Raw genomic sequence first — 21,220 nt, forward strand, 5'->3', positions numbered from 1 at the left:
GGCTCAGAGCAGCGAGGGTTTGTCACGGGGACAGCGGAAGGGGTTGGAAAGCCACTACCTCTGCTGATTCTGTTAATAGGATAAAGCAGCCTCGCAAATAAGATCCAGACCCCAGGAGGCCTGCATTTGAGGGGATTTAAAAATCAGGCCAGGTCCTGCACTTGTAGATGTGTTAGAACCGGAAGGGAGCTTAGAAACCAGCAGCGCCCCGGTTTCTGTTTGGAAGGTTTCTGCCTTCTCAAACTACTGCAAGTATTAAGTAATAATTAATTTGTTTTCACATTTTTTATTCATCAAAGACACATAGAGGACTGCCAGCTGGGACAAGCAGAAGACACGGGGTTGATGTCACTTCAGCCCCAATGAAGAGCCCTATTGTTTTTTTGTCAGCCCAGACATACTATCCAGTGTAAATGGAGTTTCCCTTTGAAAATATTTCACATAACACAAGGGTCCATTTTGAAATACCTGAGGGAGCCTGGAGAATCTGTATCAGAAACCCCATTTTATACAGAAGCAGACTGATGCCCAGAGAAGGTAAGTGGCTTGCCCCAGGTCACACGGCTGGCTGTCAACAGGGCCAAAGTTAGATCTGGGGAAGCAGGGATAGGGAAAGGCTGTCTTGGCCACGCAAGGGCAAGGAAAGAGTAAGGCATGGCAGGGCATGCAGTGGCTGGGCGTGGGCTATGGACGCCACCGCACTTGGGCTTGGCTCTTATCCTCAGGCCTTACCAGCTGTGGGACGCTGGCAAAAATGACAGAAGCTCCGAGCCCATTCTCACATTGGTTGGATGGGGTAATAGTACTTACCACATATTGTTGTGAGGATTACTTAACAGAACTACTGCTTTTCCTTAACCCTTTTGTGTGTATGGTGGTACTGATGGGGAGTGGTCTGTGTAAACCTAAGATAAACAAGCTTGGAGAAAAGGTCACATGACCCAACTTCCAGGTGCTGCCCTAACAATGCCAGTGGGAGACAAATCCTGTCCCAGTGGAGCTCTGAGCACTCAATTGCAACATTGTCACTTCTAGGTAGTTACTCAAAACTGACGGTGCCTCAGAACCCAGGCCATATCCAGTATCCATGTTTACTACCTCTCACTCCCTGCAGGGTGGGACTTGGGAATCTGCACTTTTAAAAATTCTTATTGATGTAATTTGTGCACCGTAAAATTTACCATTTTAAAGTGTATACTTTTACTGGTCTTTAGTATATTCATAAAGCTGTGCAACCATTACCACTAATTCCAGAACCTTGCATCACCCCAAAAAGAAACCCTGTACCCAGGAGCAGTCACTCCCCATTCCCCACCCTCCCGTTCCCTGGCAACCACTAATCTGTCTGACTCGCCTATTCTGGACAATTCATACAAATGGAATCATATAACGTGTCCTTTTATGTCTGTCTTCTTTCACTCGGCACAGTGTCTTCAAGGTTCTTGATGGTGTAGCACGGATCAGGGCTTCGTTCTTTCGGAATCTGCACTTTTAACAAGCTCCCCAGGTAGTTCTGATGAGTGGGTTTCGGGGAGGAAAAGAATAGCAAATGCACACAGGGAGAAACTTCCGGTTATCACACAGGTCCACGGCCTCAGTGCCAGGTGTGCCTGTCTCGGAAGCCCCACTGGTAACGGGCAATGCGGGCTGCTTGCCTCCTCTAGACTGCAGAGGTTGGGCAGGGTCTCCTGGAGCTCTGGGGGCAGATGTGTGTCTATGGACTGTAGCCTGGCTGCTCTGGGAACTGGGCAGATTAACTGCAAGAGAGACTCACACAAGGGGATTTGGTCTCAACTCAAAGACTTTAATGCACATTACGCTCTTGAAAAACCATCTCCAAGGAAACAAGTGACCAAAAGTCTTAACCAGCAGGAATTCTCATTCAGAAACCTGGTGTGAGCCATAGCCTTGGGAAAGAACAGCACGGGGGCTGTGATCATAGTACAACAGCTTGAAGTCAGGGTGGCAGGGCCTGTGTGCAGGATAGGCACCCTTTAGAACCCCCAGGAAACCGGGGTATCAATACCCCTGTGACCGACAGCACCACCGCAGGACTGGGAAGAACTAAGCTTACCGGGCATCTCTAGAGCTCTGAACTCCAACAGGGCCAAAGAAGCCTGTCCGGAGCAAGAACCTTTCTCTTTGTGGTTGAATCTCCAGATCATCAGAAATAGTCATGGCGGCTCTGGCGAGGAAAGGGGCCGTACAGGAGGGTTGCCTAGTCCCACTTCTGGGGCTGAGGTCTCAGAATGGAACAGATGGGAGAGGCGTGGCACCAGCAAGGCCCCTGGGGTCAGGGGTCACAACAATCTTGGAAGATTACCCACTGGGACCTCTGGACAGGAGGAGAAAGGGACTTAGATGGACAAAGCAAAAGCTGATGACGTGTCACACTCAACTCAACTGTCTTCTGTTACGCCCCTCCCAATCCGGGGCTCTTGAGCAGTCACATGCCCACGTGTTCTGTGATGTATTCCCATTCAACAAGGGGCAGGCAGAAATTCTGGCTCATCTCCCTACTGCCCTGTTTAACTTTTAAAAAGTCACTGATATTGCAGACCCCTCAGCAGTCCAGGGTTTCTTGTTTTATAACCATCCTGTGGAATCAGCCGTCAGTTCTCTTGGGCTTTCAGCTCAGTTTCTTTTCAGAAGGAAGCGGGCTGCTGTTGAGGCAGGTCTCTCCCAAGAGTTTCTATGAGAGTCCATCTGGAATTCAGTCAGGTGAGCACCGAGGCCAGGCTGACAGGGAACCCACGAATGTGCCTTCAGGATGGTACAGCCTCTTTGGCACGGAAGGAACAGATTTGCTGGTGAAGGAGGGATCTTTGCAGGTCCCAGCAGGGAGGGGTAGGGTGCAGAGGCCAGGCCTGCAGCCGTGTGGGAGGGGGTGTCCCCGGGCGGAGGGTGTCCCCGTTAGCCGGTCTCCACACCCTCGGGCAGCTCCACCACCACTGGGGCGCAGTCCTCAGGCTCTGCCTCAAAGTCCCACCGAAACTTCTTGGTCAAGTGCGCCTGGAACTTCTCAGCTTTCCGCCTCAGGGTGGCATCCACGGCAATGCTGCGGGCGGAGGAAAAGAAAACCTACAGAGAACAGAGGATAAGTCACTCCTGAGAACACAGAGGGAGCCGAGAAAGCTGTGGAAATTTCCTCATGGTGTTCAGCTCTCTGGGATTGGTAGATCAGCTGCTGGTGGCACAGGCCCAGGACACCTGCTGTGCTCCCCCCAAACCAAGAAGGAAGGTCCAAACACAGCTGAGAAGCTGGGGCAGGACTAGAATGGAAAATTACTATCTTGGGCAGAGATGCCCCACTGAGAGTAAGGCCAGTGGGGCCACCATCACTATGGCCCTGCCCTCCGAGGAGATCTACTGGGCACCTGGGCAGTAACTCAGAGGAAGGGGTAGTAGCTACACCAACTAGTACTAAAAAGACGTGGGTGGAAGCCCCTGGATCCCATACAGTCCCAGGCGCTAAGCCAATGAGGCTGAATGGCTGCTCTAAACCCAATGGCCACAGGCTGCCAGTCTGAGGCCTCTATTCCCCTTAAAAGCTGTCTTTGATGTTCTTTTAAAAAAACTGTGGGGGCCAGCCCGGTGGCTCCGGGGGTTAGAGCTCCGTGCTCCTAACTCCGAAGGCTGCCGGTTCGATTCCCACATGGGCCAGTGGGCTCTCAACTACAAGGTTGCCGGTTCAATTCCTCAAGTCCCGCAAGGGATGGTGGGCAGCACCCCCTGCAACTAAGATTGAACACGGTACCTTGAGCTGAGCTGCCGCTGAGCTCCCGGATGGCTCAGTTGGTTGGAGCGCATCCTCTCAACCACAAGGTTGTCTGTTCGACTCCTGCAAGGGATGGTGGTCTGTGCCCCCTGCAACTAGCAACGGCAACTGGACCTGGAGCTGAGCTGCGCCCTCCACAACTAAGACTGAAAGGACAACAACTTGAAGCTGAACGGCACCCTCCACAACTAAGATCGAAAGGACAACAACTTGACTTGGGGGAAATAAATAAATAAATATAATAATAATAAAAAAATTGTGGTAACATACTAACTCAAAATCTACCACTTTAACCAATTTTTTACATTATCATTTAATAAACTGTTAAATATGCGTAACAATATTTATAATTTTAACCATTTTTAAGTGTACAGTTCAATGGCATTAAGTATATTCTCAGTTATGCAACCACCACCACTATCCAGCTCTAGAACTTTTTCCATCTTCCCAACCTAAAACTCTGTACCCATTAAATAATAACTCCTTTCCTCCTTTCCCCAGCCCCGGGTAGCCACCACTCTTTCTATGAATTTGACTGCTCCAGGTACCTCGTGGAAGTGGCATCATTTCACTTAGCATAATGTCCTCAAGGTTCATTCATGTTGTAGCCTGTGTCAGAATTTCTCTCTTCTTAACGCTGAATGATATTCTATTGTATGTCTATACCACATTTTGTTTTCCACTAGTCCGTCAATGGTTATTTGGGCTGTTTCTACCTTTTGGCTATTATAAATACTACTACTATGAACATGGGTGTAAAAATATCTCGAGTCCTTGCTTTCAATCCTTTGGGGTATATACCCCAAAGTGGAGCTCCTGGATCATAACGCAATTGTTTAATGTTTAGAGGAATCCCCATACTGTTGTCCACAGCAGCTGTGCCATTTCACTTTCCTATCGGCTGCGAATGAGGCTCCCATTTCTCCACATCCCTGTCAACGTCTGTTATTTCGTGGTTTTTGGATAATAGCCATCATGATGCGTGTGAAGTGGTATCTCATTGTGGTTTTGATTTGCATTTCCCTAATAATTAGCGATGTTGAACATCTTTTCGTGTATTTATTTGGCCATTTGTGTATCTTCTTTACAGAAATGTCTATTCAAGCCCTTCACCCATTTTTAATCAGGTTTTTTGTTGTTGAGTTACTGGAGTTTATATATTCTGGAAATTAATCCCGTTTTGATGTTCTTTTTAATTCAGTTTTCTCTAAAACAAACATGGGCAGGGGCAGAAGAGTAATTTTTCTCTACATCTGAAATTCCATTCCCGGATGTCCCAGATCCCAACCCTTTCTAAGAATAACAGCAAACCCATTACTCCTCCTCATACTGTTTTACTGTTTTCAAAGAAGTTTCACACAGCGTCCCAGTGGATCCTCCAAATGCCCTGGGAAGACATACCAAATGCCTATTTTTTAGAAACCGAGGCTGAGAGGAATTCAGTGATGGAACCAAAGCTATCCAGAAAGGAAGGTTTTTCCCAGACTCCTCGATGGCTCCCCGCGGTACCACCTCACAGACCCAGGAGCAGGACGGTGGGAGGAGCTCTTTGATCTCCATCACCCTCACGCCTTAGCTGGCCTGCAGACCACCCTGGAAGGAATTTGCGCTCCAGGGTCTTGACCTGACAGGTGTTCTCTGTGGCTGATTCCTTGGACGACATCCATCCCTCCTGCTTCTCCATTATCTCTCTGTGAGCAGGAGGAATGAGGCTCGTTCTCAGTGGTCTTTGTTTGGAGCCATTTTGTTACAGTGATAGCAGGGACCGAAGTGATGGGAGGGGTGTGGAAACAGAAGGGGATTTACAGAATTTGGTTTCATTCACTTGGGAATTGACTAAATACGGGAGTGGGAAGCATAGCCACAACGAAGTACCAGATCAATAACTAATTAGAGGGGCTGCGTGAGCTTGGTGGCGAAAGGGCAGCGGGGAAGCTGGTGGCCTAGCTGATGGAGCTTACCCTGGAGCGCTGAACACAGAGCCCAGCTGAACTCTGGGGAGGGACCTGGTCTGGGAGGCAGAGAAATCATGTTTCATACAGCATTAGTTCCAGAGGCCCTGCTAACTAAATTAGCAAAAGCTTTTTCCTGTCCCCCTTCCTTACTTGGTAAATTGAACTACTCTCTACACAGCCCCTCGTCTCCAGCCACATTGAACAGCTGCCCAATGCTCTACAGCCTCTTCCGTGACTATACACACAGGCTTCTCCCTCTGCTTATAATACCCCCCCACCCGTTTTCCCCTCTTCAGCATAGCTAATTTCTACTAATAATTCAGATTCAGCTCAGACATCACCTCCTTTAAGATGCCTTCCCAGACCAAGGAATGAACAGGTGCTCCTCTATGCTCCCCCAGCGCCCAGGGTTACCTCGATCATAGCCTCAATCTCAATTAGGTAACAGGCCATTTATAGTTAAGCTCTCCGGAGAGACGAGGAGCAACTCCAAAGAAGTGCCTCTTTCTCACACCTGCATTCCACACTCCTGGCAGAATCTGACATATAAAAAAGACCCATTAGGGGTGGCTGGTTAGCTCAGTTGGTTAGAGCGTGGTGCTAATAACACCAAGGTTGCTGGTTCGATCCGCGCATGGGCCACTGTGAGCTCTGTCCTCCTTGGGAAAAAAAAAAAGAGTAAAACGGACCCACTAATTTTGGGTTCACTTTTGTACAGTGCTTAGCACCAAACAATTGCTCGATAATTACGTGATGGTGCTGGACAGAACAGGGGTCTCATCCGAGGGAGGAGGTGGCTTATTCACCAGGCCCCTGCATGCCAGCAGCTCCCAGCCACCTACCTCCTTGTGACTCCTATAAAAAGCCCGAGTTGAAATGAATGCTCTACCCTGTCCCCCCAGCACTGCGCCTGAGCTTCCCTTCTGGCACTTCTCACTCATGCTGTGCTTGCATCACAGTCATCTGTGCTCCTTAAGGGAAGGGAATGAGTCCGAATTATCAGTGTGTCCAATACAGCATATCACCCAGGGCCAGGCATAGAGTTGGGACCCATAGGACAGTCACTGAAAGGGTGAAAATGAAGTGTAGGGATTGCCCTGCATTTGGCAATGGCCAGCAGCGAGAGGTTAGAATAGGCTGGGCTCAGACTCATCACTCATCCTTCCCACCCATCTCTCAAACACTTCTGGTAGTAAAATCAACCAGAAGCAGGTATACCAGAAGCCTTCAGTCTGAAAAGTGCTTTTTCTAATTTGAAAAGTGCTTTGTCTTTTTTAAAGAACTTGTCAATCTAATCTTTACTACAAACCTGAGAGGTAGGAGGACAGGAAATTGCTATTCCCATTGTACAGATGAGAACAGCGATAATGCTGAGCAAGTAATAAAGGTCTAGCAAGAGCCAGTCCAAGAAGGGAAATCGCAACCCTTTTCCCCCACCACAATCTTCTTCTTGCATTGACACAGACGTAATACATCCGTCATATTTTCAGCATTGCCCTGTGGGGAGCCAAGGGGCTTGGAGACCAGGTGCTTCTGGAACTGTCTTCTCTGCAGGCCTCCAGGATCCAGAGTATAGCCCAGGTTAACTTTGTAAAAAAATCAACTTCACTGAGCTGTAATTTACATACAATTAAATTCACCCATTTAAGTGTTCGATTCATTCCGACAAATGTATACACTCATGCAACCACTATGTGATATAATCAAGATAGACCTATGCTTATAGTTTTTTCTTTTGGTATCCAATTCTACGAGTGTGAAGGACCATGTACCATTCCAATCAGGATACTGAATAGTTCCATCACTTTACGAAACTCCCTCGTGCTGCCCCTTAGTGGTCAAACCTTCCCCTATTCTTCACCCCTGGCATTCACTCATCTATTTTTATTTTTGTCCCTATAGTTTACACACTTAATATTTTAAAACCTCACAGTTTAGAAAAGGAGATGTTTAGACAATACTTAGTTTTTAAGCAATAATTTACTTTGATTCTGTTAGTTTTTGATTAATTTTATGCATTTTTCAGGAAACTGAGAATTGATCTGGTTATTTCATTTACTGAAATAAAATCAACTAAACACTTTTTAACATCACTGAGAAATGAATCATCTTAATATAGGAAGATTAATCCTGGATATTTCAAAAGTACTTTGACATAGGATAACATTTCACAAACAACTGCATTTATTTAAAACTAAAAGCACACCCATTGGGTATTTATCTTTAAATATAAAAATTACTACTTTCATCATTAAGTCTGTGTATTCTTAAATTGTGAATTACTTTAGTCAGAAATGTAAAAGCTTTCTTTTAAACCCAAGTTAAATAGAGTTCCGTCAGGTCACCTTGAGAAACTTAAAATATCAAGGTACATTGCTGAGTCACTGTCTTATCCTACTTTTTGGCTAGACATAAAAGATGAAACTTCCTAATTTTTTCAATCCCCAAATGATTATCAACTTAGAATGACACTAGCCAGAGGTAGAACATTTTCTTTCCACTTGCATAAGAAGAAAGTGGTGTTAAAAGCAAGACTATCACTTAGCAGGATTAGCAGGAAAGTGAAAAGCAGTAGGAGTCATGTCTGAGGTCAGTTTAAAGAATTTGGGATGTTTCATCCGGGGCTCTAAGACTGACAGCCCACCACAGGCGTTAGAAACAAAGCTCAGCCCTGCTGTGCGCTAGCTCTGGTGCGCTTGGGCAAAATTATGTGCCCTCTCTGACCCTGTTTTCTCATCTGTAAAATGGGATTATATCCTTGATTTTGAGCATTGTTTTGAGGGCTAAAGGAGACAGGGCACAGTATGTGTGCAAAGGTGATAGAGGATGGCAGGAGCACGTAGGTGAAGCTTATCATAGCTGGTATTATGATAAAATACTATAGACATCTTGTCAGAGGCAATGATTTCCCTCAAGACTTAAAGATGGACGCTGGCATTTAGAATACTAGCATGAGGGGTAGCCGGTTAGCTCAGTGGGTTAAGAGTGTGATGCTGATAACACCAAGGTTGCCGGTTCATTCCTGACTTGGACCACTGTGAGCTGCACCCTCCTTAAAAAAAAAAAAAAAAAAAAGAATACTTGCAAGAAATGAAGCTGGAAAGCATACATGGCTCATTTTGACTAAAAGTATTAAAAAAAACACACGTTATGTGACTATATGCTTAAATGCTACGCAATCAGCAGTAGGAATCCTTATTTTGTACGTAACTCACTTTCTAACATACTATTAAATTCAGATTACTTTTATGGGTCTTAAGCAAACTGTGATGACTCAAGTTGCTTTCAATAAAGAAAAAACTGTATCTATTTTTGTAAAACAAATAATTTTTATTCAAACTCAATCTAGGGGATTTGTAAACACCAGTGGCATCTATTCAAAAGGGCTTCCAATGGCAGAGGCCATTACGTGGCTGATTTTATAGAAGCTAATGTGGTTGCTTTTAAGTGCTTATACATACAAACACCAGTCCCTCTCCATGGGTAGTAGCCATTTAAGCTCCTCAGTAAGAAAGCCAGTTCCACTTACTCAACTACCTGGGGGGAAAGCAGGTGGCTGGCTGAGGAAGGCTTTTATGGGCTGATTCATTCCCTCATAAACACCCCGAGTGAGGGCCTGCATGTGGAGGAACTGGATTCTCACCGCCAAGATGGCACCAACGTAACTCTCCATTACAAAAAAAAAAATTTGTAATATTCTTTTCTACATAGTGCCGGCTGAAATCTGTCATCCTTTAAGCTCACGGTCAAACGCCCCCCTTTACAAGTCCTTCCTGATCCTCTGGCCCTCAAATCTCAACCCCAGTGTGAAGGACCCAACCCCTCTTTGGCTCTCCTAATGTCCTTTGATCAGACTTCACTGTTTACACCAATCATATGAGGGTCGTCCGTTTACACTGCCACGGGAATTATGCGCGCTAGTCATCAAAAAACACCCAGTAACATAAAGCTAGGCCTTGACTAGGTGCTGAAAATAACCAGATGAATAAAATTAGGCTTCGGGTAAAACTTCAGGGCTCAGTGGGGGAAGTTAGCCAGACAATGCATGAATTTCAGCAAGGACAGCCTGTGCAATACAAAGTGACAAGTATAAAGCAGGCTCACAGCATGGAAAGGAGAGAGATCAGGAATGGCTTCATGGAAAGGCATGACTTGAGAGCATCTCGTAGGATAAGGAAGCAGATACCAGGCAGAGGGAATATCAGGTTCAGTTAAGAAGACACGAAACAGTTAAGGCACAAAACTTTATACCCGTTTTCATCAGCCATGCCGGATGAAAAAGGTCGAGAGAGCTGCTGTGCTTACAGTTACCAATATTGTACTGTACACTTAGAAAACGTTAGGAGGGTAGACTTCATGTGATGTGTTTTTTACCACAATTAAAAAAAACAACAGGGGCGGCCGGATGGCTCAGTGGCTAGAGCGCTGTGCTTATAACACCAAGGTCTCTGGTTCGATTCCCACATGGGCCAGTGAGCTGCGCCCTCCACAACCAGATTGAAGACAATGAGCTGCCACTGAGCTTCCAGAGGAGCGGCTGGATGGCTCAGTTGGTTAGAACGTGAGCTCTCAACAACAAGGTTGCCAGTTCAATTCCCACAGGGGATGGTGGGCTGCGCCCCCTGCAACTAAAGATTGAAAACGGCGACTGGACTTGGAGCTGATGGGCCCTGGAGAAACACACTGTCCCCCAATATTCCCCAATTAAAAAACAATACAAAACAACAACAAGAAGGCATGAAACAGCGCCCATGTCTGGGAACTTGCAAGGAGACCACCGCTGCTGGAGCCGATGGGGGAAAACAGGGAGAAGAAGAAGCTGGAGAACTGGTTAGGAGCCAGGGCAGAATGAGCCTTGTGACCCATGTTTGGGCTTTGAACTTTCTAGGCAATGAAGAGCTGCAGAGAAATAGGATCACATGTGCATTTTAGAGCAGCAACTCAGGTAGCAGCAGGGAGACAGATGGACCGACGGGTAGGCATGGAAGCTCTAGTGTAGTCTGGATGAGGCCTGGGTTAGGGAAATGGTACCAGGGCAGGCAGGACCGCCTTCTAAAACACTGCACGCTTTCTCAAGTTATTTGGTCAATTCAGTTACTTTCCCTCCAAAAGATAAGCTGCCAAGTCAGGGACTCTGTCTTACTCACACTATATTCCCAGTCTTAGAACAGAGCCTTGTATACAGCAGGTGCTCAGAAAATACTTGCTAATTCAATGAACCAATCTCTTGAGGGCAGGAACCCTTTGGTGAAAAGTCCAAAGACAGAATTCTTCCGACCATTGCTTTGCTACCCCTCCTGGGCTCTAGCAATCCAGCTGGGCCCTTTCTGCTTCGTAAATCATTGCTGGCAACAAAGGCTCAGCAATTAGAGCTCAGCATTGGTTGCGCTGCCAGTGGTCGGGACAGCCAGCAACACAGTGTGGCCCTCCTGTGTCTGTGCAACGGCACTGATGCACATTGTGAGAGTTGCACACATTCCCGTGGGCTGCAGCCACTGCCAGAGGCGAGTTCGCCTCCTACTCCTCTGCCACCCACAACCCAGTCACGTTTTATATCTCTGCTGAAGTGGAATACACCAGGCTCCAGCCATCAGCTTGACTCATCCCCACGGTCTACCCAAGTCCTCCAGCTGCCAGAGTTTTAAGTCAGCTGCCTGCTCACAGGAACTCTTCCAAAAGCACGTTGCTTTTAGAAAAGTGTTCTGGACCTCCTGAGAAGCAGGCACGATGGTGTCTCCTCTATTAATCAAGGATCCTTTTGGGGGGATCTACATTGTGTTCAGTATGATAGGGCATAAGCACAGGCTGTAAACCAAAACTCAAGCCTGGGCACAAAGCCTGACTCTGTCCTTACTGCTGTGTGACCTTACATAAATGACTTAACCCTTCTGAGTCTCAGTGTTCTCATTTGTAAAATGGGAATAATCCTCCCTAATTTACAGCGTTCCAGTGAGATTAAATGAGGAAACCCACACAGTATGGTAAACAGGTGCCTGATAGCCAACAGGCACTCAATGAATGTTCGTGCCTTCCCTTACCACGGGTGGGAGTGGGAGGTCCGTGACTAGCCACCTTGTAAGGAGCAGGCCTTGTGGGGAACACACACAGGGAGAAGCAGCTCGTAAACAGGAAATATGGAAACTGACAGCGGCTGTCCCAAGAACATAAAGAAAGCCAATCTGTTTGCAAAGGGAGGAAATAGCACAGGATGAAGACTGTAAGTTGTTTGAAGCTTCTTCCCTAATTACCACTCAGAATGAAAATTTAATTGCCAAGTTAAAAGCAAATTTCACTATTTCTGTCAGAGAATCTCTGCAGAAACTGACACATTTTGTTTGAACAGGAAATCAAAGTTACTTTAATGCCTAAATGAGATCTAAGGAGCTGCAGATGTTTCCCTGGGAGTCACAAGCTTCCCGACTCTGTCCTATTGGGTTGCGGCGATGGCTACAGGGAGAAAGCCTGTTTTGAGCTGAGTAACTCAAAGAAGCAGAGTGTTGCGATTCCAAGCACCCCAGAGCAAGGCACTAGGCACTCTGGGGGTGACGCAGGTACAGGGTGGTCCAGAGAGAGGGTCTCTGGCATCAATAAGCTTACAGTCGAGTAGGAGAGAGAGAACCAGGACACAACGTAAGGTTGGCGAACTGATATCAATAAAACTTTGGGTTATGAAAGAACAGCAAGAAACCGAAAGGTAACCCTCCTGAGGGTGCAGAAGACTGCTCACCTGTAAGGTGCTGGTGAGGAAGTTGTCCTGGGAGACAATGTCCACAAAGAAGTCGGCAGGAATCTCGCTGAGCTGGTGGTACAGGATGGAAATGAGGTTCACGTAGAGAGCGTGGTGCTTCCCCATAGCTTCCTCCGACCGGCACAGGAGGTTCAGGAGCTGCTTCCAGTGCTCAAACGCTTCATACACATTCCCCAGCAGGAAGCATACAAAGGCAAACTGAAGTTCACCTGAAAGGTAGAGGGAAGAAACGATCCTGAGGGAAAGGAGTACCAGCTGACTCTCTAAGGCCATCAAGTCCACTGGACCTCAGCCAGCAATGGCCTTTTCTCCTTGTCACTCCTGCAGAGACTAGCCTGGGGTCTTGTACCAAGCGGGTGCTCAACACAAGTTTGCTAAACTGCTATAAATTCAAGCCATGAAAAACCAAACCGTGGTTTTGGATTTCTGTAAAATCAGACTGTAAGAGAAGAGGTACACCTAGTATTTGCCTGGTATTTAAAGAATTTACAAACTATGTCTATGGATATTATGCCAAGTGGATCCCAAACCCGGCTGCCTATCAGAACTACTAGGAGAGCAGGAGAGCCTGCTAAAAATAGCTGACCAAGCCTCACTCCCTGGCTAAGGATGGATGATGGGGCCTCAGTATTTGTAGCTCTAATTCTGATGCAGATGGTCTGCCTCCAGGTCAGGAAAATGCCGTATTACACCGCATAATCCTCAGCCCAACCCCACAAGCTGCTCAGTGAAGATGGTATTTGCCTCGTTTTGTAGATGAGGTCAAGAGACTTGCCCAAGATCACACACCTAATGTCGGCGATGTGAAAAATGGAAAGATAAAATAGGTTTCCTATTGGGTGGGAATAGATCTAGAGCCTACCAGAACAGGAAAACTTGTGAGTACTTGTTCCAGGGTTAGCCTGCCAGCCAGATTATTTTTGTTTGATTAATCACAGGGCTCTGTGATTTAATCTCTGTGAGCAGGGTGGTGGCTAAGAGCATGGGCTCTGGAGCCAAACTGCCTGTGTGCAAATCTCAGCTCCACTGCTTAGCAGCTGTGCGACCTTGGGGCAGGTGACTTAATCTGTGAATGCTTCCATTTCCTTATTGGAAGGTTTTAGTGAAGGTTTGAATGAATTAATATAGTATATGTAAAGCATTTAGAATAACGTATGGCACAAAGTAGCACCAAGCAATATTAGTTATTGTTCCCACATTTCCACTGGAAGCCTGACTCAGACAAAGAGAACTGATGATCCTGAACCCATTGTCCTTGGACAGGCAACTGGCTCCCTGGTTACTGTTGCTGATCAAAGATGCTCTCTCTGGCTTCCAGTTTAATGAGGGCTTCTGTGGACCTACATGTGGGCCATAAAAAGAACAGATGCATTCAACACCAAACACCTCTTTCAATGCACGATGTTTGATCTCTGTCACCCCCAGACACCTGGGAAAACTAGTTCCCTGTCCCCAGGCTTGTAACTATGTTTGATTTGTGTGACTAGCTAGCTACGGGGTCTACATATGTTAGATGTTTGACCAACATTTTCAAAATACATGTAGTCAAATTTCTTCGTATGACAGATCTTAATGATGTGCTTCTTCAGTTGGCTTTTCCTGGTTAGTCTGTGAAAATATGAGCTTATTCTCTGAATTTAGGGCATTTATTTAAATTCATGCATTTCTGGCCTAGTCTAAAATTAAATTATGAGATCAGAAATAATTTCAAAGAGCTGTCATGAATGTACAAAGTTATCCCTGCAACAGACCTTTTCACAAGATTACTCTGAAGAATTGAAATATTTAAGAGGTAGAAAATATGATTTCTGTTCAATTTTAAGCCAGAATTTCAAGTGTTACTTATTAAATGAAAATAGTGTGTAATGCATTAAGATGCACTCATTAAAATGTCCCTTTTTATTAGCTGAGCCAATGATATAAAAGACCCTATATTTAAATTTCTCATTGACCTTCCCGTAGAAAAATATGCAAATACCTGGACAAGAAAAAATATAAATAGCTGTTAAAGATATCATGAATGTTTGCTGTCACTATTAATCAAAGAAATATACAGTTGACCCTTGAACACGGGGGTTGGGGTGCTGACCCCCTGTGCAGTCAAAAATCCGTGTATAACTTCTGACTCCCCCAAAACTTAGCTGTTCCTTGGTATCTGCAGGGGATTGGTTCCAGGACCCCCCACCCCTGCAGATACCAAATTCAGTGGATGTCCAAGTCCCCCATATAAAATGGCATGGATCAAATGTATACAGTCGGCCCTCTGCCATCTGGGGACTCCCACCTGGGGATCAAAAACAGTACAGGTATGTATTGAAACAAATCCCCATGTAAGCGGACCCACACAGTTCACACCTGTGTAGTTCAAAGGTGAACTGTAAATTGAAGTGAGACGTCATTCTCCAACCATCCAGCTGGAAGAGGCCTTTGCTAAACTGCCATGTCAAAGGTGATGGGCAATAGCCACCCAGCAGCTGGTGAGGACGCATAAGCTTCTCCTGGTTGGTTGCACGCTCTGACCCAACAATTTCAAGCCGAAACATATGCAGAATTACATATAAGGATATTCATTAGAGAACACATATAATAGGTAAAATGGTAACATCTTAAAGGTCCATCAGCAAAGGGCTGGTTCATTAACTATGGAACTTAAGCAGCCACTAAAGTGGAGAGACTGTTTTAGTGACACAGAAAAATGTTTATATGAAAGTAGATTACAAAATAATATACTGCAATTCTGTTTTTATAAAAAATCACACATATATATATACACAAACATATATCATTTTAAAAAGACTAAAAGGAAACACACAGAAATATATAAGGAATGAAATACATATACAGAGGTTGCAAAAAAATGTATACATATTTTAAGAAAGGAAAAAACTGTATTAAAATTGTAATACTCACTATATACCGATAACAACAGATGAATACAAGTCATGTGTATACATTTTTTGGGCACCCCCAGTATATATAAAAGATGGAAAGTAAATACACCAAAATGTAAAAAACAATTAGTTCCAGGATGTGAAAACTGGAAAGCATTTTTTTCCTATGCTGAACCCATATGATGTGTGTAATAAGAGGGGAAAACAACACAGAAACTATAGTAATTTTTTTAAAAGTTACTGTGCTGGTCTAAACCAGTAAAAAGACCAAACAACACCTGGGGAGACTCAGGGGCAAACTGAGAAGGGAGGTGGGATCCCTGGAACCGGCAGCCTGGGGCTTTGGTCTCATTCCCACCACTTCATCGGCCAAATCCCTTCCCTCTATGGACCTCAATCTGTAAAATGAGGGGCTGGGTCACACCAGTGGTTCCCAAACACAGGACTGTTTGCAGCAGGCTCACCTAGGGTTCTTGTTTCATTACACAAACAGACAGATAAATTGCTGGGGCCCCACTCCAAATCTCTTGAATCAGTCTCCAGGAGCGAGGCCTGGACATCTGTATTTTAATGAGTGTGCTGGCATGGCTGCCTCCTAGCCAGCTTTAGGAACCACTGGACTAGATAAGCCAAGAGGTACCCCCGACTCCAAAGCCCCCCTACCATGTACCCCTCCCCTAGCCCACTCCTGAAGAGCCTTGCTCCTGCTCACCGAGCACATCCTGGGGGCTGCTGGGGAACTGCTTGCTGAGCACAGTCTCCAGGGCATAGCTCAGGTCCATGCTGTGCCTGGTTATCTCTGCTGGCGTGGCACCTGCCGGGAACATCTGGGTGGGCAGCTCTGAGAAGCGGATCTCTGTCCCGGCTTTGGGCTTCATCTCAGGCAGTCGAGCCAGGCCTTCCTGGTAGCTTTTGCACTCGGTGCCGCAGCGGGGTAGATTCTGCCCCACGCGGTCCTTGGTATGCCTCATGGAGAGCACAGGCAGCATCTCCGAGAAGGCACAGATCTGCCGGCTCTCAGGCTGCAGCCTCTCCATTGTGGCCTCAGTGATGAAGCTGGTGAGTGAGACCCACTTCTTGAGCGTGGCGTATGGGTAAGGTCCCAGGAACGGGTCCAGCTCCTGGAGGTTGGCCCTCATGGCCTCCACCTCAGCCTCTGGGGCAGGGGAGAGGTCTACCTCTTCCAGGACTGCGTTCCAGCGCAGGACCATCAGCCCCCGCTGCTGCAGGCTAAGGAAGAAGCCCATCCGAGGGCCCACCTCCCTGGGGTTGGCCTTGTCCACAGAGCTGTAGTGGAGGAAATGGATGCCTGGTGGGATCATTTTCACACCGCGGAACTTGGGCCCCACCTCCCAGGAGTTGTAGTCAATGCCAAACTCTGTCCCCTTGGGCACATTCAGGATGACCACAGTGGCCCCTTCAAAGAAGAGGTGCTTGGCAAGCTCAGGATCCATCTGCATAGCAGCCATGGACCAGTGGTGGGCGACCAAAAGGAGAACCCCTCTTGTCTTTCAGAATAGCTGAAAAAAGAAAGAAATCAGAGTTCATCAGAACTTGGGGAAGAATGCTTCATTTGCTGAGCATTCTCTATGTGTCACATACTGAACTAGACTCCTGACATAATTATCTCCCAGAAGTTATCTCCTCACCACAACCCTACATCAGCTTTATAAATGACAAAAATGAGAAAGAGAGAAGAGGATTTTCGGGTTTTGGTTTAATGAGCAAGAACACTCACTTGACAGCTGCAAAGGCATCAAAGAGAAGTGACATGTTCAAGGTCACACAAATTAGAACCTGGGTACCCTGCCCTCCAGGCCAGTGTTCTTTTCATTGTCCACTTAGGATCTGCTCTCAGATCACTCTCACAACAGAGGATGAAGGTGGAGAAAGCCTGCATGGTCCATCCTAAACTATAACTCTGCCTAACCTATTGCTGGAGAGTCCCAGGAGGTGAGAAGGATGATTAAATCCAGCATACACCCAGTTTCCCACAAACCTCAGGGAAGGCCCAGAAATGGACAGAGGTGGAAAGTGGAGGCTCAGCATCTAAAATTCACACTAGATGGGGGAGGTGAAGAGCCTGTTAACCACAAACCTCCCCTTCTCCTTTTATGCATAAAAGCCTAAAGTCCAAGGAGTGAAACAACTTCACAAAGGGCCCAGTCAGTGGCAGCTCCAGACCACTAGCCCAGAATGGATTCAGGTGGCATAGCTGGCCTAGGACCAGTATTTAGAAGAGAAAGAGCTCAGAACATTTATTTTACCTACCTCTGGACAACCCATGAGGACACACTGTAAAAATTCTGTAGGCAGACAAACACTGCCTGCGTGGTATTTATTTATAAGACTGGTACCAGCATGAACTAACTTAAACCAAACAATTATCTAACCTTCTAGTCCCAAGACACCTACCTATTCGGTTTAACAAATAATCACTAAACGCCTGCACTGTGCCAGGATCTTTACCAGGCACTTAATAAAACATCCAGTGGAAGATGGTCACTGCCCTGTAGGTACTTCCAATCTAGCCAGACATACGAACAAGAGCCCAAAATTTCATAAACAGAAGAACCAACTGCCTGTTTAATTCTCTTTACTTTTTCTTTTAACAAACAAAACAGTGAGGAACAGAAGATTAACCCTTTTCCAAAAATGTTAAGGGCATATTTTACCGTCTTAACTTAAAAAACACCACAAATGACTCTCATTCTACATCAGCAATTGTTTTTTCAGACTTCACGTCACACCTCATTAATGGGTTAAGAAATCAATTTAGAGAGTCTCAACCAGCATTATTTTTTTAAAAACAAAAAGAACAGAAGTTTAAAAAATCAAAGGGTATCAGGTGTAGTATAAATCACTGTTTTTTGAAGCTTTGTGGGTTTGTACGTCCTCTTGGTTGCAACGTAAAATGTATTCGTTCCTGTAGGTCACAGTCAAAAAAGTCTGAAAGTCACTGTTCTAAATAATTTATATCATCATCTTCCTATTCCCAAACCTGATTTCAAAAGGTACTTAAACAAATACTTGCTAAATGGACAGCTCCTGCTTTTAGAGTAATTGCTCATCGATTAGCGACTTTCCCTTGTGGCATCTGTATGCTCCTCCTTGATAATGACATTCTTCTTGTTCTAATTCCACCAGCCTGTACTAGTCATTATAGCTTCAGCAGCTGACACACGTCCTGGCACAGAGAAGCCCTAGAACGCAGAAAGTCACATCCACCCACTTCTCTCCACCTCCTCCTTAATCTAAGCTACCACATCCCTCACCCAGAGTGCTTGCCCCTCCAATCCATTCTCCATCCAACAGCCAGAGTGACCTTCACAAAATGCCAATCTAAGCATGTCACCCCCCACACTTAATACCCTCTGAGTGGCTTCCCATGTGGCTCTTGGAGAACCAAAATTCTTACCATGACCTCCAAGGCCTGCATGGTCTGCTTCCTGGCAACGCCTCCAGCTTGTTCCAGAACATGCTCCCCCCACAGGCTCTGTTCCAGTCACATCTCTTTCAGACACTCAAACAGGAGGCTCCTCTGGATAGATAACTCTTCGCTCCCCTCTCTGTCAAATTGTTTATCTGATCTCCACTCAATATTCCCTCCTCGGTAAAGCTTCCTTGACGCTGGGCTAGATCAGGTTTCCTGTGTGATACACTCTCATGGCGTCTTGCACCTTTACATTTCACTTATCAAGGTTGCAATTTTGCCTACATTTAATAGAGGGCTGTCACCTCCACGAGACTTGAGTCTCTTTGTAGCTCTAGCACATATTAGACGCTTTAATAATAAAAGCATGATATCCGTTTTGCAGTTGAGAAACAAAGGCTCAGCTCGGGGAAAGACCTTGCCTAAGTTACAGAGAATCGGACAGAATCGCGTCGGACGCAGCCAATGTGTCGGGCCCCCAAGTTCTAAAGTTAAGAAAAAAGCGAAGTTACGCCGGGTGCCCTAGGAAGTACTGGCGACGGTTTCTCGGGGACAGGCCTGCAGAGACATCGGGGTCCCACCACTGACCCACAGATCGGGACGCGGCTGTCCCAGCGAGACGCCCTAGTTCAGGGCACTCCGTGATCCGGAGCGGGACAGAGGGGTGGCCCCGCCAAATGCCAACGAAAGCAGAGAAGTTAAACCACACCGCACTCACCAGCTTCGGTGTCTCCCCGCGCAGACACCGCGGAAACGCCCCGGAAGTTGTACCGCTTAGGCGTAGGACAGGAGCTACGGGAAAAGCGGCCCGGCAGAGCTCTCGGCCACGGAAGGAACGGTCCGCGCCTGCAGATTCCGCCTCATAAAACCTTTCGCTTTGCGTTAACTCGTTTTAGCTCCTGAGCCGTGGAGGACAACTTTCGCCAAACTGTGCATTTTTATATCCCGCTCCAGAAACACATTCACCAGCCATGGTCCTTTGATGTCAGTCATGGTCACTGAAGCTGGGGTCAAGGTCATGGCTGCTCAGTAGCTACAGTCAGATGCTCAGTTATGGTCCTGGTCAGCCAATCTCTACCTGAGTGACAGTGTCACAGCTGGCTCATTATCACCCAGTCTCAGCTTCCCACCACACTCAGGACTAAGAGAGAGCCTTAGAAACCCAGCTCCCAAACTAGAGAGAACCAGTCTCAGCCGTAGTAGCCACCATATCAATCTCTCCATCCGTAATCACCCAGTGTCCTCTGGCAGGACAGACCTAGCTGATAACTCAGTTAGGCTATATCGGTGCCCTGAGGGTGGTAACCTGCCTGTCTTGTTCTCTACTGTTTCCCCGGAACCTAGCACAAAACAGGCACAAAGATTCAGCTCAGTATATATGTTATGCATTTAATTAATGACAGTAATTTGGTATCAATAAATGGCTTCTATTTTGGGGCCTAGCCCTGTGCTGAGTGGTTGTACCACTCAGGGTCCAACCAAAGAAGCAGAGCCAATAGGAGATATATATTAAGAGACTTATTGCAAGGAATTGACTCATGTGATTGTGAGGGCTGGCTGCGTAAGTCCAAAATCCATAGGGCAGGCCATTCGCATATGATTTCTAAACCTTACACTACCTTAATAAGCAGGTATTAGTATTCCCAACTTACAGAAGAGAAAACTGAGGCTCAGAGAGGTTACACAGTCACAGTGGTGGAGCTAGGATGCAAACCAAGGTCTAAGTGGCTGTTCTCGTCCTTGTGCGGCTACTCCTTAGCTTGTCTGTCACACTTCCTCAGCGACAGCTGGACACGCCAATCTGTCTCAGTCAAAATTCATCTCTTAGTGGGTATAGACTAGACCAGACCCTGCGGTCATGGTTAATCACAATGAGCTGCTGCAGGATTAACCAGAGATGGCTTCCATTAGTCACAGTCATGCATGCCAATCTCAGCCTGTTGTGTCAGTTCCACTTCCTGCATGAAGAAGCTCAGCTCTCTCCTCGCCCCTCCCTATTCCCAGTCTCAGGTGCTGAGCTCTATGGTCTGGTTGTCAGAGCTCCCTGTTCCAGCCAGGCTCGCCATCATCTCAGAGACTCCAGGGGACTATATTACGGGCATGGAAGCTGTGGATGGTGGCCCGGAAATCCTACCTTATGGGTCCTAGGTCCATCCAGATCAGGTTTCTCAACCTTGGTACTACTGATATTTGGGGCCAGATAACTCTTTGTTATGGGGGTTGTCCCGTGATTGTAGGATGTTTAGCAGCACCCCTGGCCTCTACCCAGCAGATGCCAGTAGCACCCCTCAGTGTGTCAACCAAAAATGTCTCCAGATATTGCTAAATGTTCCCTGGGGGGCAAAACACACACATACCCACTCACGTTAAGAACCACTGATACAGATGAAACACAGTTTACTCCCAGGCAGCACA

At 46.4% G+C, this 21,220-nt stretch overlaps 2 protein-coding genes across 5 annotated transcripts in view; both read right to left on the reverse strand.

The window, feature by feature from the left end:
- The window catches only part of DLGAP4 (DLG associated protein 4), a 234,140-nt gene extending 232,012 nt beyond the window's left edge, over window positions 1–2,128 (reverse strand). Inside the window, exon 1 of the mRNA XM_074317780.2 lies at window positions 2,075–2,128. The gene's annotated coding sequence lies outside the window, so the exon portion shown is untranslated. The remainder of the gene's footprint in view (window positions 1–2,074) is intronic.
- AAR2 (AAR2 splicing factor) lies at window positions 1,784–19,633 on the reverse strand. Of its 4 annotated transcripts, XM_088789148.1 has the most exons (5): window positions 19,524–19,556; window positions 19,228–19,290; window positions 16,085–16,892; window positions 12,461–12,690; window positions 1,784–3,081 (listed from the first exon to the last, which is right to left on the reverse strand). In XM_088789148.1, exons 3-5 carry the CDS (start codon window positions 16,839–16,841, stop codon window positions 2,914–2,916), a joined length of 1,155 nt encoding a protein of 384 aa, XP_088645274.1. In that variant the 5' UTR covers window positions 16,842–16,892; window positions 19,228–19,290; window positions 19,524–19,556; the 3' UTR covers window positions 1,784–2,913. The 4 variants fall into 4 exon arrangements, with proteins under 4 accessions (XP_088645274.1, XP_019588570.2, XP_088645273.1 ...); XM_019733011.3 differs by lacking the exon at window positions 19,228–19,290 and having other exon boundaries at window positions 19,524–19,633; XM_088789147.1 differs by lacking the exon at window positions 19,524–19,556 and having other exon boundaries at window positions 19,228–19,517.
- Window positions 19,634–21,220: the final 1,587 nt, after the last annotated feature.

This window comes from Rhinolophus sinicus, chromosome 13 (genome assembly GCF_057876585.1).
Source record: "Rhinolophus sinicus isolate RSI-liver-muscle chromosome 13, RSI-T2T, whole genome shotgun sequence".
NCBI classification, from domain to species: domain Eukaryota; kingdom Metazoa; phylum Chordata; class Mammalia; order Chiroptera; family Rhinolophidae; genus Rhinolophus; species Rhinolophus sinicus.

Bases quoted from the DNA above. Each gene is read 5' to 3' on its own strand.
- AAR2 (XM_019733011.3), bottom strand. From the start codon at position 16,841: ATGGCTGCTATGCAGATGGATCCTGAGCTTGCCAAGCACCTCTTCTTT. The intron at 12,691-16,084 runs GTGAGCAGGAGC...TCTACCTTTCAG, and splicing joins CAGCCCCCAGGATGTGCTCG to GTGAACTTCAGTTTGCCTTT. The intron at 3,082-12,460 runs GTGAGCAGTCTT...TGTTCTCTGTAG, and splicing joins TCCTCACCAGCACCTTACAG to GTTTTCTTTTCCTCCGCCCG.